The following is a 14,985-nucleotide window of genomic DNA, read 5'->3' as shown; positions in this document are numbered from 1 at the left end:
TTACTACCTGAAACTGTGAAATTCCCCTTAGGGGTATTCCTCCTGATTGAGGACCCATAGTCTAGACAGAATTAGTTTTTAATAGTTAACTGAATATACTGATAATTTAATTTGTCACACTTCTCTATACTCATTTTTGTTTCATAAAACTTCGGGTTACCTGCATGTTTTTTGAAAATAAAAGTTAAGACACAAATTTAAAAAAAATTATGTTTAAAATTTGATGCTGAATTCCTGACTTCCTGAAAAATTTTACGAACAATATTTATTATGATTAAAAAGGAAATTTCAAGTGGGAATGAAATAAAGTTATCTAAAATCTAAGTTGTCAAAATTTAACTAGAATATTTGAAACGTGCTTTTAATTCACTATGAAAACAGTATTTGTGATAGCGCACACAAATGTTTATTTAATCATAATAGAATACGGTACTTTTCCCTTTCTCGTTGAAATAAAAGTTTGACTTTAATTCTCCTTATTAAATTCAGTATATGCAAAATTTTCTGCAGTGTTAAATTAGTCATAAATTATTCTCTGTATATGATGAAAATTTACGTACATTTTATACTCCTTATAATTTTGTAGAATTAAAATAATCAGTGTGGTCAGTATTCCCTATCACCTCCCTTTGTCGAACTTATACGAGGGCACTTCCATTTGTCGCATAAATATAATAACAAAGTTACACATACATGTATATGTTTATAATTACATTGTTTTGATTGATTCCCTTAATTCAGCGGGAGCCCAAAATGAAATGTGTCCCTCTACTTAAATTTATTGTTCAATTATTTGTTATTAATTTAATTTACTTTTTATTTTATCTTTATTCATGAATCTACTTTGTGTAGCTGAAGAAAAAAGGGAAAAATATTCATTTTAACGTAGCATATATATCGGTGTGGGTTTTTGTCAGTGTGGGCTTTTATAAACGTGGTCTTATATCTATGTGGGCTTTTATCTGTGTGGGCTTTTATCAATGTGCGCTTTCATCGGTGTGGGTATTAGTCGCCTGGGTAATTATCCCAGTGGAGTCTTTTTTGTGGGCTTTTGTCGCGAGCGCTTTCGTCCTTTGGGCTTTCGTCTGGTCACCAGCATAAACATATCAGTTAAACACCGATCTCTTTCCTATGCTGAAGCAAACTGAAAGAAGAAAAAGAAATCATATCCTTTTTTGCTTATATTTGGCAACTTTATTTACATATTTCTTTCTGAATTCAGATTACATTCGAAACCTAAATTGAATTAAATAATACATTAAACTTGGAGCCATTGAAGGCGAAACTTTAACAATAATTTTGATTTAATTTATTTTTCAGTACTAAACGTATATTTGATAGTAGCTCCAGATAGGAAGCGTAAGCTACGTTTCCGCTTCGTTTTTGTTCATTCCAGATGCGTACTTTAAAATCATCAAAAAGATTATTTTGAAATATCATTAAAGATTTTAAAGTAATTCTACCAAAATAAAAGACTATTAAAGATATCTTCCCAAGAAAGCTTTAAAACTAACCATTTAGATAAATGAAAATATTAGATAAAAAAATTTAACTAAAGTGAAAAGATTTCGTATGCAATAAAGATAGATAGTCCTAAATATTGCGAATATGCATTTATTATGAAAGATTGTAGAGGAAAGCTATCGGAGACAAACTAATATCTTAAATATTCAGATATTCTTCAGAAAATGTGTGTCCTGTGATAAAGAATCATCACACGAGAATTGAAACAATTTATAAAATCATACATCCATATCATTTCTACCTAGAATAATTCTTTCACTGCAAGAACCTGGAAAATGAGACTACCTTAGCTTGTTGGAAACGAACAAATACGAAACATAGGTAAAAAGCACTTTTGAAAAAAGAATGAAATAAGATCAGTTGACAAGCGAGCTATGCACATTGCGAAATGTACAGATGTCAGTAGTAAGCGCTTAATTGATGCAGTTTTACTACCTGATATTTTGAACACTACCCGCTTTCTTCAGATTTCACAGCATTTGCAAACCAATTTCATAAATTAGGGAGGCAAAAAGGCTACTTTCAACAAACAATATCATGTTCACGTCGGATATGAAAGCATAGCCGAAGACGAAATATTTTTGGAAACAGATTAATATTGAAGAACTTGCGATCATAAGCTTTCCTAATCTCTAAGAGTTCTTGACTTTCTCTTGTGCATGCCTTAAAATTAAAAGTATTTGCCAGTAAGCCTCGCATTACTGAAATCGGAAACGAATAACTAATACTGACGCGAAGTTTTCTGGCCAGCGAGGACGTCTCAAACATTCGCATATTTCAGGATCTCGTAGCTAAAAAATCAGCTGTTTACTCAGCAGTACGAGTAATCATCATCGTGATTATTATTCTGTAATAGGATTGACAACGATATGTTTCTGGAGTGAATATTCTCACGTTATGGAAGAAGTTCAATATAAATAGGCTGGGGTTGTAGTTGAGATATTCTTAATTCCGGGTATGAACTCCACCTTCGGATGTAAAAAGTGGATTCATCCTGTTTCTTCGTCTTTTTCAACACAAGATTAGCTTTGCTCAGGAGGTTAAGTGTCGGAGTAGGCAACGTCATCAATTCCAAAACAGATACCTTCCTATTCAATCTGGCTCCACTTTTCATAACAACATTTCCTTTCTTGCGACCTTGTGAAGAGGGAAGCTGAATCGCTTTTATTGGCCCATCACTGGAGCTGGATGATTTCGGAGAAGGCGTTTGCTCAGGACTCATGCAGCTGGTTTCTGGTTTGGTCATGTTTTGAAGAATTGCTTGTTTTTTGCGTTTATTTCGGAAAAAGTGATGCGTATCTGGAACAATATAAGTCGGTGAGCTTGGTGGCCTTTGATCAGCACCTGAAAATGGACTTCATTTCAATAATAGTAGTAATATTGCTTCCTTTTGAACAAAATTTAAATTTTTAGTATAAAACAGTGTTTTTCAACCTTTTCATTCTTGCGGAACACTTGATATAATATTCATGTCTTCGAGAACCCCTACATAAAAATTATTGCACATCATTATTAATCTCCCTTTTATACAGTTCGAAGGAAAACACAACATGTTTTCTAATAACCAACTGAAGTAAAAGTAGCTTACATTTTTAAATTTATTGACTTCAAGCATGCACTTTCCCACGCACATACACATGTATAAGGAGAAAAAGCGTAAAATAATAAATAGTCAAAGAATAGCTATTAATAACTTATTTGTCTATTGACAGTTTCGAAACAGCATAATATAATTCCAAATAAATTATAGTAATTTAGTAAAATAAACGTAATTAGTAAAATTTAATACAAGGGATGATTGAAAAGTTTTAAGACTACCTCGTCGTTTTACTCTTTCTGATATTAGAAATAGCAACCCTGTACTTAGTTTTGTGAATGCCATACATCAGTAAGTCTGAATCTGCGATTGAACAGTTATGATTTGTAGTAGTTGGTAGCGGCGAGGGAAAGGGTTAGAACGTTTTGTCGTGGATGATGACGGAAACATTATAAAGTGCAATAGAAATGTGATTACATTTTGAGATAAACTTGGGAATTATAGTTATGAAACATTTGAAATCTTACGTTATGCATCTAAGGCTGAAACAGTTGTATTTCAGTATTTCGTGGTGGAAACACTTCAAAGGCGATAACACGCGAGCAATTGACAAAGCACGTTCTAGAAGGCCATTCAGTGCATTGAAAAACGTCAGCATTGCAAACCTGTGGGCAGAAACAGAAGGTGACTATTATGCGAACAGATTGGAAACCCATGAGGCAGATTAAACAGTAGTTGTTCAGGAAACTATGACTAAACCCGGCCGCTAGTGGCTACTAATGCACCGTCTGAAATCAATGGGATGGCACTAGAATACCCTCCATACATACTTAGTGGCATGAAGTTTTTTGTAATTCAAAACATTTGAAAGAGATTCGAGGAAAAGGATTCTCTTCAGATGAAGAAATGAAAAACGCTATGGTGACAGTGCTAAAAGAGATGTCACAAAACAATGTATCTCATGACTGAATCCCTGATAAAACACTGTAAAAAAATACAATCGATACGAAGAACTTCACTTTGAAAAAAGAGTAAAATATAGCGTTATCCGATTCTGGGGAAAAAATAGTTTCAAAAGTTTTTAAACATACATTAAGTTGTTGATAGTACGTTTAGTAGTCAACATTTTTAGTAAATTATGTACCAGTAAAACTATATATGAAGATAAGTTACTAAATTTATGAATACGAAATTAAGCATAAAAAAATGAATCAAAAATATATTTATATAGAACAAGTTTATTTATAATTATCTTTCGTAGTTTCTCCACCACACATATTTTTTCACACACATTTTTTTTTTCCCAAGGAAACAATAGGAATCCGAGAAATCACAGCTGAAAGAAGTTGACATAAAGCTTTAAAATCCGTCCGAGCAAATGTTATTGCAATAGTTATCAATGAGATGGAGTAACAAGTCATATGAAGACACATTTATTGCATTGATTCTCATCATTAAAGAAGTGAAGTCAGTGGTAATTTACGTTGCTGTTTACCTATTATCTAACAATGAAAGTAAACACGCAGAACGGTTTGCACGAAATATTGATTGAAATGTTTGCTAATAATTTTATTTAGAGCTAGATGTGTCTACAAGCGCTCCTTTTTCAAAGTCCTTCTCGCTGAGCTACATTTTTATAACGATTTTGTGAGTAATCTATAATCATAAAATAAACTGTTTTGTTGCATTCTTTTTCGTACTGTGGTTGTGTCCTTTTCAAGTACCTAATTAAAGAGAACCTCTTTCCGTGCAGGCTACATGTTGAAACTGTCCAAATCACATGATAGGTACAAGTAGGAGCAAGGCCGGCACCTGTGTTTCCATGTAAGCATATTCGGTACTACTAGGCCTTGCTAACTGCTAAGTCCCTCCCACACACAATTTGGAATTCCGAGGGAGAATACCCGGAGGAGGGTCCGAGGGTCTTCCACCCCTCTTCGTCTATCATCAACCTCTCCATAGGATTTCAGCTCGTTGGGTATTTTGAATGCCCCCTTGCAGTACAGACACTGTACGCTTACAAGCATCCATGTCATTGCCGGGTTTCAAACTGGATCCTTCGGTACGGCAATCTGCATATCAAAATAACCTTTCTAAACACTATCGCATCTGTTCGGCAAAAGCTTCAAAATTGCAGAATTAGCATATTACTCACTGAAAACTGAATAATTTCTTACGATACTTTATTATCTTTAAGAACTGGTATGTTCTTGTATTTGCAACAGCACTTGTACTACTATATTTTAAGCCGGATTGTCCTTCTATAGTGAAATTGGTATAAGTAGATATAAAAAAAGAAAATTTACAGAGTTTTTTATTGAACATGTTGTATAGTTCATAGGTTTTCATTATAGGTTCATAGGTTTTTATTATAGGTTATAGGTTTTTATTCATTTGAAAGACACAACAGAATACTGTTCCGTGATCTCAATAAACCAGGTTCGAATTCTGATTTTCTGTTGCATATCTCAGATAGATTAATAACAAAAGCATATGAACCACATAACAGATTTCAACAAAAACTGTATAGATTTCCTTTATTTTATATTTAGTTACATACATAAACTTTACTTTCTCTACATACTAAAATGTTGACTCAACATTCATCAACCTGTGATACCCAATGATACTAAAATAAGCTGCTTAGAAATGCAGAATCAGATCCTAAAATCTTAACATAAAGTTATTATTTTTTCCTTGAAAATTTCAGTCTTTAGAAATGTGCTTTGTTAATAAAATATCCTTTCTCGAGAACATAGCTCGAGATGTTATTATTAGCCCAGAAGAGCTAGTCTCGAAACGACATTTTGGGTCGAATCATTATAAACGCCTGTATCACTTTTCAAATTGTTGCCATCAAATATTATCGCCCTGTGTTACATTTAAAGGAATTAAATAATTAATTAAGTACTAATAATGCTCTGTATCACATAGGGTGGGGCAAATAAAAGTGACCCGGAAAGCAGAGTAACTCTGTTCTCCCTTTTATTTGCTCCACGCTGTATTTAAAAAAACTGACTAATCTACATGAATATATATGATGAATTCAAATGTAATGTCGGTGTAATAGAGTATCAAAGTGTTCCGACTAAAAGAACATTTATTGTTGATAATTGATACAAAATAAGTGAGCCATTCTACATGGCTGTCACAAACACAATTCTGTCAATCAATTATCTTGTTGCCACACATAAAGTTCAAAACTAAAGGAAGAAAAACAAAAGGAATTTACGCTGTTTGCAACAATAAAATGAAGCAAACGATACTCACATAAACAATATATATATATGTGTGTGTGTGTGTGTGTTTCTCGCATTGTGAAGAAACAACGGTACCTAGTCATTTAATTTTGAATAACATAGTCCTTCATCCGAATATAGACACCTGGAAGCCCGAATTTGGAATTGGTTTTATTCTCTATTTCCCATTTTGTAAAACTTTAACGAATTTTTGATTAAAAACTCAACAATTTCAAAGAAAGCAGTGGCAACATCGTAAGGAATAAAATAATAAAATATTTTTATCTCCAGCGAGACTGTTTATCAGAAATTCTAAAGATATGCAATTTAAAATATTTTTAGCCCTAAAGGACATTAGCTCAAATGCTTTCGAAACGTGTATGTGTCTTTAAATGATAATACGCTTTTTTGGGCGTAATATAAAATGTGAAAGTTTTCAGATTTTATTAATATTTTTTTTTGCCACATATTGGTCAATTTTTTTAAAATTCTTCTTTTTTTAAAAGCATATAATGTCGGAGGAAAGTAACTCGAGATGATATTATAATTTCGTTCCCAGAATAACGTTTGATCAGTCAGTAGGGTTTAACTTTTTATAAGCAGCATATATTGAGACTGAAATGCAAATATTTTAGTAAACATAAGTAAAAATATAAAACTATGTAAAATGCAAACAATAATTTACATAAATTTACTACAATACAGTTCTTAAATTAAAAAACACAATTGAAATGTATTTCGAATTTTAAAATTTCTGTTTCGGAAATTGATAATGAAAATTACTGGAATTCACATTTCCAGAAGCATACCTTTAATAGCAGAATTGAAGTTTTCATCTTGACCGTTTGCAGTTATTTCTTGAGTAGCAGCAGCTGTCCTTTCTGTTCCTGCAGCTTCGTTCTCGTTCACTCTTAATTTATTGAAATACTTAGGTTTAGGCGGAGGTAGAGGTGGAGTTTTTTTACCTACATTTGTATTTTCAAAAGTTTGCGTGCGACAGAGTCCAGAACTCGATATTGCCAATTCAGGACTATCTGGAAGACTGTTGTTTGGCTTCGGCAAATTTTTGGGCTTGGGTGGAGGAATGGGGCAAATCTGTTCAGGAATTTTCTTCGCTACATCATTCTGTTCAGGATATTGGCGAGTGTGTGATGTGACTGGAAGTGTTTTTCTCGGAGAAGGCGTAGGTTTCGGTGGTGGTAAAGGCTTTGAATTTTCTGCTTTTGATACTTGATCGAATTTTTCATCAATAGACATCGTAGGTTGTGAAGTGTCGTTCTTCATATTAGAAAGAGGTACTTTAAGTTTTCCCATTTTCTTTTCTAAACACCGTGTATCAGGAACATCAGAGAATGGAACTGGCTGTTAAGATAAACAAATGAATATTATGGAAGCCAAACACGATTTAAATGAACACACATGAATAAATATCAATATAAAGTTATGAAACTAGAATTCATATTCGATAAATTAATTAATTTATTTTTAAGATTTTTTCTGTTTCTTATGTGGCAATACAATTTTAGAAGCGAACTTTAAGAATTAAGTTTGTGCAATAAGAACAGTTTCTCAGTATATATTCGCTTTAGGGACAACTGTTGTGAAATTAAGTTACATTTAAAAATAGCAAGGACTCCTAGCATGGGTTTAAAAACTACAGTATTTGATTTCGAAACGCTTAAAAATATGTTTTAACACGAAACGTCACAAAAATATCTTTTATTTATTTATTTTTTGCTCCTTTTTCTCAATTTAAATGTTTTAATGCCAAATTAATTAGCATTCAGCAGCATGCCATTTGAAACATTCAAAATATACATATTTTAAAGGCAATGAAGAATTATATATTTACGTATCTCTCTATTTGTCTACCATTTCATCTACTCGTCTATCTATCTGTATGACTGATTATCTCTATCTATTTGCCTCTATTTTCCTGTCTCCTCCCTGCCAGTCCAGCCTTCATTGTGTCTCTGTTTTCACAAATAGATAGGTATAAAAGAGCACGTTAAGAACAAAAGTTTCGACACAATGAAAGTTGAAGTAAGAAATTAATAGATAAATAACGGCTCTTCAGTATATTATATAATGAATATCTATCTATCTATCTCTCTATATATACATACATATATATAGATATACATACATACATACATATATATATATATATATATATATATATATATATATAATTATAAAACAATTTTAAAAAATAAATATGCCTAGTATTTTCGCGCATTAAGCTGCGGAAAAATTATCATAAAGTAAGAAATTTAGAACTAATTTTTCACAAAGACCAAAAATTGAAATTTATAATTAATAAATTTCAATTTATAGGATTATTTGAAATTTATAATTAATAAATTTCAATTTATAGGATTATTTGAAATTTATAATTAATAAATTTCAATTTATAGGATTATTTGAAATTTATAATTAATAAATTTCAAATAATCCTATAAATGCAACAAAGAATTTCAAAAATGTTAAAACCAAGACTTTTAAACAAGTAATACCCCAATTCAATAAATTAATGAAATATATATGAGAACTTGTAGTCTTTCTTTGCCACTCAGTATATATTTGGATATACTATTTTTTCTTTATAAGTGCATATGCTAATAGCATTCTATATAATGCCTAGGAGTTGTATGTTATGCCTCGAGAAAACATGCATGATATTAAAATAATTCGAATATTTCACACTTTGTCCCAAAAGGAGGGCACGCATACTGTATCTTGCTTAGACATGCTGTAGAATGCCTGTTTATCATATATTGCTTGTAACGTATGTCTAAAATAGTCCTTATGCGGCCTTTAATTTCGCATCTGTTGATAGTAGATATATGCTTCCAATTACAAAAATGCTTTAAATAAGGAAAATATTCATGTTAGGCCTTTTTTAATTAGAAAAATGAATTTTGTTAAAATTACAGAACCTAACTTTTTATAGGCCCGTCCCCAGCCGAATAGTTATATATAAGAAAAGTTTTTAACTCATTAAAACCAATAAAAAACAAAAAGTGTGATTTTCGTACGTCTAAATTTTTACTAAATATAATAATAAGAGAATGGGAGGCATACAAAATGTAACATTTGTAATTTTGAAGAACTGGATTTTTAAATTTATAAATACCATTACATGAATATTTTCTTATTTTAAAGCATTTTTATCTGTGAAAGTGAAGGTGTATGACCAAAAGTTCCGAAAATAAAGGGTGTATAAGGATTTTTGTGGCTATGGAACGTAATATGTAAAAGTTATGTGCATTTTTTTTATACAGCATTTATGTATGCAAAATTAGGTACTTACGTACTATGACGACTACCTAGATATCTCGCCAAAACTGACGACTCTTGTAGGATACAGGTTAACCCTAACATAGGTTATAGACGGCGCTAAAATAAAGAGTTTCCGACCTGAAGACAACAACATTAATGCATGAAATCCAAAATAATATTGCTGAAGGTTCAACAATAATGTCAGATTCGTGGCCTGCATATCAAACAGGTCGGTTTTGAACATTTTAAGGTGAATCATCGATATAATTTTGTTGACCCATCTACGCAGACTCATACTTAACACGTTGAAAGGATGTGGGGTTCCGCAAAATGGAAGAACAAGTGACAATGTGGAAAAAACAGGAAACGCCTTTCGATGCTATTTTGAAAGCTATTTTCCACCACTTTCCTCACCATTAACTTCAACGTTTTCTTTTAACCAGTTTTAAGTAATTTTAATTCTTTTAATTCATATTTAATATATAGTTTATTTATAATATGTATATTATATATATATTCGGGATTTTCGATTTTTTTCCCTTTATAATTAGAGCTTTTATTTTTAAAAGAATTTATAAACATAAACCAAAAAACGCCAATGAAGATTTTTATCGGCAAATGTTGTCAAAGTAGTCGTCATAGTACGTAAGTACCCAAAATTGATGTAATGGTACGCAAAAGATATCTTAAAATAGTCTTTTATTACAAGATTTCATGTAGTTATAAAATTTATATTAATTTCAATAACATAAACATTATTTATAGCTGAATCATTTTAATGAAAGTAGTTGAAGGTATTCTGTAGTTCACCTCACCTCGTATTCTTTCCCATAGTTTCTCTCGTTGCAGCAAGCAGTTTTGAAAACTTCATTATTATCTGAACAACCACCTATGAATATAAAATAATACCTATAAATTAAAAATTAAAGAGAAAAAAATATTTACAAAGTAACATAACATTTGAAACATGTCAACATAAATTTGGAAATGACGACTGTGAGATTTTACAGTGGTCTACATAAAAGCTCAGTCTCCAGTGTCAATCTGAAGCCTGCTTCGGCTATTAGATTATAATATTTCTGTCTGTGTAAATAACTTGCATATCAATGCGTTTCTTTATTGACTAGCTATCGGTTAAATAATAGCACGGTGTATCTAACAAAGTTATACAATAAATCTAAATGCCACATCTAAATTTCTACATATATGGCTCAGCGGTATATCTGTTTAAATCAGCATGCAATATAGTTTAAAAGAGAATTCATTAGAATAACAAAAAATTTAATATAATCTAGAATCTATTTAACATCTCATCAGCAGCACTTGGAGCTGCATCAAACAAACCAAAAACAAGTTCCAAAGTTACACTGTTGCCACTTGGCGTTCTCTGAATTAGTGCTCTTCTACTGATCTTCGTGTTGCCATTCAGAGGCAGAGAAAAGTGTCTACTCAAACCTAATTCAAAAGACGTAGTAATGGTTATTGATGGCTCTGAATTTGAGAATCAGATACCATGATGATTTTATAAATCGCTGTAGGATTATTATGTATTTGGTAGAAAGCAGACTCCCCAAACAGTAAGTTTCAGGTTTGTACACCTTGCACCAAAAAAGAAAAAAAAGACAAGTCTATATATTTCGTTTTACTGAATCGATTATCGAAATTTAACTTGCGTTTTCCACGTCTCCAAAGCACGACTTAGGATATATATTAGATTTATATATATAGCATTGGTTCAAACATAGGTATTTTGACTCAAAATCGGACTTTTTCTGAAATAACATACCAATTTTTTTCCATATTTCGATTCTACGATTCAAATTATGCCAAAGTGCCAAGTTTTGTAAAAGTCGAACGAGTAGTGTTTAAACAATTAGGTCTCAAAATTTTAGCTCCTCCATGTTAATTGAATTTGGTATATATTTATAAATGCTTCTTTTTTTTATTAAACTTATTTGCTTCTTCCTTTCACATTTCAAAATTCAGGTTCATTCCAAATAAAATTCGCCCGTTTTTTATGATTTATTTTTTAAATTTGTATTTTTAAATAATTTTTATAAATTTTTCGAAAATAAATTTGTAGTGTAATAAAGTTACCTATATACTTTTTACCATCGTCTTAAATTGGATGTATTTCTAAGCATACCTGAAAAAAATTAGAGTTGTTATTCAAAATTTCCTAAAATATACACGAATTTATATATTGGCGCATTTTGAAGTTTGGCATATTTGTTATAAGCGATAATAACGCAAAGTGTGGTTTACCAACTCTTTTTTTGAAAGTATGAACGTCTAATTTATCAGACGAACTGATAAATTAGAGGAAAATATATAAACTTTCAAACAAAATTTCCGTGCCAATGAGTGTAAACTTTTTTGTGTCGTTACTATCTCTGAACATGAAAATCCTCGAAACTTCATTCAAAAGCAGTTTTTAAAGACGGAAAGAAGCAAACCTCCACGATGACGGGAAGCCTGATTGTGACTCCAGCATTAATGATGAAAGTAATCAAATGAATTATTTTTTATTCCTTCTTCTAATGATATTGCATTTGACAGAATTTTAAGGATGGTCTACAGTAACTTAAGATAATTAGTTTATTAGAAAACTGCAATTCGCAAAATATTTTGCTGTGAAGCTAAATGAGCTTGCATAAATATAACTCACTTGCTGGCATTTTAAGCTTTGCAAGAAGCTCCGTGATAGGACAAAGGTATAAAAGATAATTAAAATTTTTTATGAATCTCGGTTTGACATAGAAAGAGTAAAGAACGTTTATTTTCCGGGGCAAAAGCTATAATTGTCCGGTATAGTGAGGCAGTTTCTCAAGGCAAAACTTTGTCTCACAGGCCACTGTATTCTTCTAGTGGAAGCTCTGTTTGCTATCTATCTGCAGCTCATTCGAAAAATATTGATATAAGGCTGGGAAGATCATCGACTTCATATGACTCCGAAGTAGGCAAGAACAAGTTATAAGCACGCTCACTAAAAAAAAAAACACAAAGCATGAAAAGTTTCTATTAAGCGTCTCTATAAGGTGTAATATATCTCCGAAGAAGTTTCTCCAGACATCTGCAGAGCCTGAATTAGTCGTTCTACTCAGAGAAACATACAGACAGGATCTCATTGTCGGTGCCTACCTTCACGATTAATAAACCATTATCAAACTTGAAAGGTATCCGTGATGATTGCACGTCGGAAGAAACATTTTTGAAAATTTTCGCTTTCAGAATATCTGATAGGTTGCCTTACACAAATATTCGTGGAAAAACGTACAAGAGACTCAAGACTCAAGTACAACAGGAACATTTCACCTCAATCGCAAAATGTTCCGTGTGTGTAGCCGGTTCCATCGGTTCAGTGGTTCCATCGGTTTCAGCGACTAATTCGGCTGGGAACCCTCAAGTGATAGGAGAAGGAGAAGCCTGTTTCTTGGAAAGTTTCTTCTACACTAACTACCAATAAGTATTTGGACACCTATGCAAATGAGGATATCTGTGGTCCTAAGGTACGTCACGGTCTCCGCCGGTATATATCGCGTAGGAAACAGCATCGGCTTTAGTCGCATGCAAGATGCCTCGCAGTTCGGAGCTCTCTGATTTCGAGAAAGGTATAATTATCAATTATCACAAATGTGGCCTATCCTTAAGGGACATATCTAGCGATCTGAAGTACCCAAAATCGACAGTGTCTTATGTGATTAAGAAGTGGAAGGTGAGCGGTGATTGTCGGAATGTGCCCCGAGTCGGCAGACCAACGAAATTGGGAGATAGAGACCGACGAAAGCTGTCCAGAGAAATTCGAAAGAACCGCACCCAACCGATGGCCCTCATCCGCGAGGAGTTTCAACAGGCATCCTGGAATATTGTTTCAATGAATACCATCCGTAAGGAAGCACATCTGCTTGGTTTTCATGGTCGTGCTGCTGCCCATAAGCCTTTGATCACAAAGTCCATCCGCACTGCTCGGTTAATGTGGTGCAAAGCACATCGAAATTGAACCGTAGATCTGTGGAAACGGGTTCTTTGGAGTGACGAATCAAGGCTCACCATTTACCGTTCGGATAGCACGGTCTGGGTCTGGCGTCTACCTGGAGAAAGTCTCCTGCCAGAATGCATTGTGCCAACAGTCAAGTTCGGCGGAGGTGGAATTAATGTCTGGGGGTGTTTCTCCTGGTATGGGCTGGGACCCTTGGTCCCCATTCATGGTAAGCTCAACTCCAATGCCTACTGCACTATTTTGGATGACAATGTGCTTCCTACGTTGTGGCAGTTTTACGGGTTGGACCCCTGTTACTTTCAGGACGGCAATGCCAGTTGTCATGTTTCGACGTTAACCAAGGCTTGGTATGGTGCCAATGGAGTTCATCGAATGAACTGGACTGCCCCATGTCTAGACCTGAACCCTATCGAGAACCTCTGGGACGAGTTGCATCCCCGAATTCAGGGATGCACTACCCGTGCAAAATCGGTGAAGGAACTTCTATGTCTTCTCCAAGTCGAATGGAAGAAAGTACCACTAGCTGTCATACAAAGACTTGTGGAAAGTATGCCCCGGAGGGTCCACGCTGTAATTACCTCTCGTGGAGGCTCTACCAACTATTGAATTTTAATAAAGTTAGTTTTTCTTTTCTATCACAGGTGTCCAAATATTTATTGGTAGTCAGTGTAGTGGCATCGCTAGATGTGATATTCCCACTAGCCCGATTGGAAACAAAGTTATTGACGACTTAAAATGGCAACAATCAATGAAATTTTGTATGGAAATCACACATCCGAAGAGGAATGGCAGTTCTTGAATCAATATTTTGTTTATTAAGTAACATAAGCTGCGAAATGTTTGGATTTATTTATTATTTTAATAAACTTAATATGTGATGTGATGTTCATTTCGCATCATAATTTCGGATAGTTTCCTGAATAAGTGAGAGTATTTTTTTAAAATTTTGTACAAGTGATTTGTTATTCAAAGCTACAAAGCTATGTATTTTTATCTTACTTCATTTCTTGGCATTAATTATATCTGCTAAAATATGTTTCAATAGCTTTGCCACATACTTATGCTCAGAGCGTGATATACTGTATAACTAAACTAGAGCCTTTCTTCTGCTTTGTAATTTTGGAGTTATATTCAGAATTTTACCCAATGACTGATGTTAAATTTAATTGTTTAATTTAGCATCAAGATATTCCTGCAGTAAAACTGCTGAATGTAGTTTACGAAATTTTGTTGAGAAAACGTTTTACAGAAATGGATTCTAGTAAAGAAATTTAACTGAAGTATTAATAAATGGAATAGCATGAAATTTAGTAATATCCTTATTTATTTTAATATCAGAATTGCTTTATATTATTAATTTCTTCGCTTTTCTGCTTCATTAATTTCAATTTCTTTAAAATTTT

At 32.9% G+C, this 14,985-nt stretch overlaps 1 protein-coding gene across 2 annotated transcripts in view; it reads right to left on the bottom strand.

Annotated features, from left to right (window-relative positions):
* Positions 1-1,168: 1,168 nt before the first annotated feature.
* LOC118201569 (uncharacterized) overlaps positions 1,169-14,985 on the bottom strand; it is an 87,536-nt gene continuing 73,719 nt past the window's right edge. Inside the window, exons 20-23 of one of the 2 annotated variants that reach the window (XM_085822038.1) lie at positions 10,398-10,471; positions 7,110-7,662; positions 2,959-3,009; positions 2,732-2,868 (exon numbers count right to left, since the gene is read on the bottom strand). In XM_085822038.1, coding sequence (XP_085678164.1) covers positions 2,963-3,009; positions 7,110-7,662; positions 10,398-10,471 — 674 coding nt within the window. In that variant the 3' untranslated portion in view covers positions 2,732-2,868; positions 2,959-2,962. Of the gene's footprint in view, positions 2,869-2,958; positions 3,010-7,109; positions 7,663-10,397; positions 10,472-14,985 lie in introns of both variants that reach the window. The other variant, XM_035373687.2, reaches the window with a different exon arrangement.

The sequence above is a fragment of the Stegodyphus dumicola genome, chromosome 8 (assembly GCF_044657685.1).
Source record: "Stegodyphus dumicola isolate Sdum_Otavi_A_Nest chromosome 8, ASM4465768v1".
NCBI lineage: Eukaryota > Metazoa > Arthropoda > Arachnida > Araneae > Eresidae > Stegodyphus > Stegodyphus dumicola.
The sequence above is the reverse complement of the archived record's forward strand: the minus strand, read 5'-3'. Positions and strand labels throughout refer to the sequence as shown.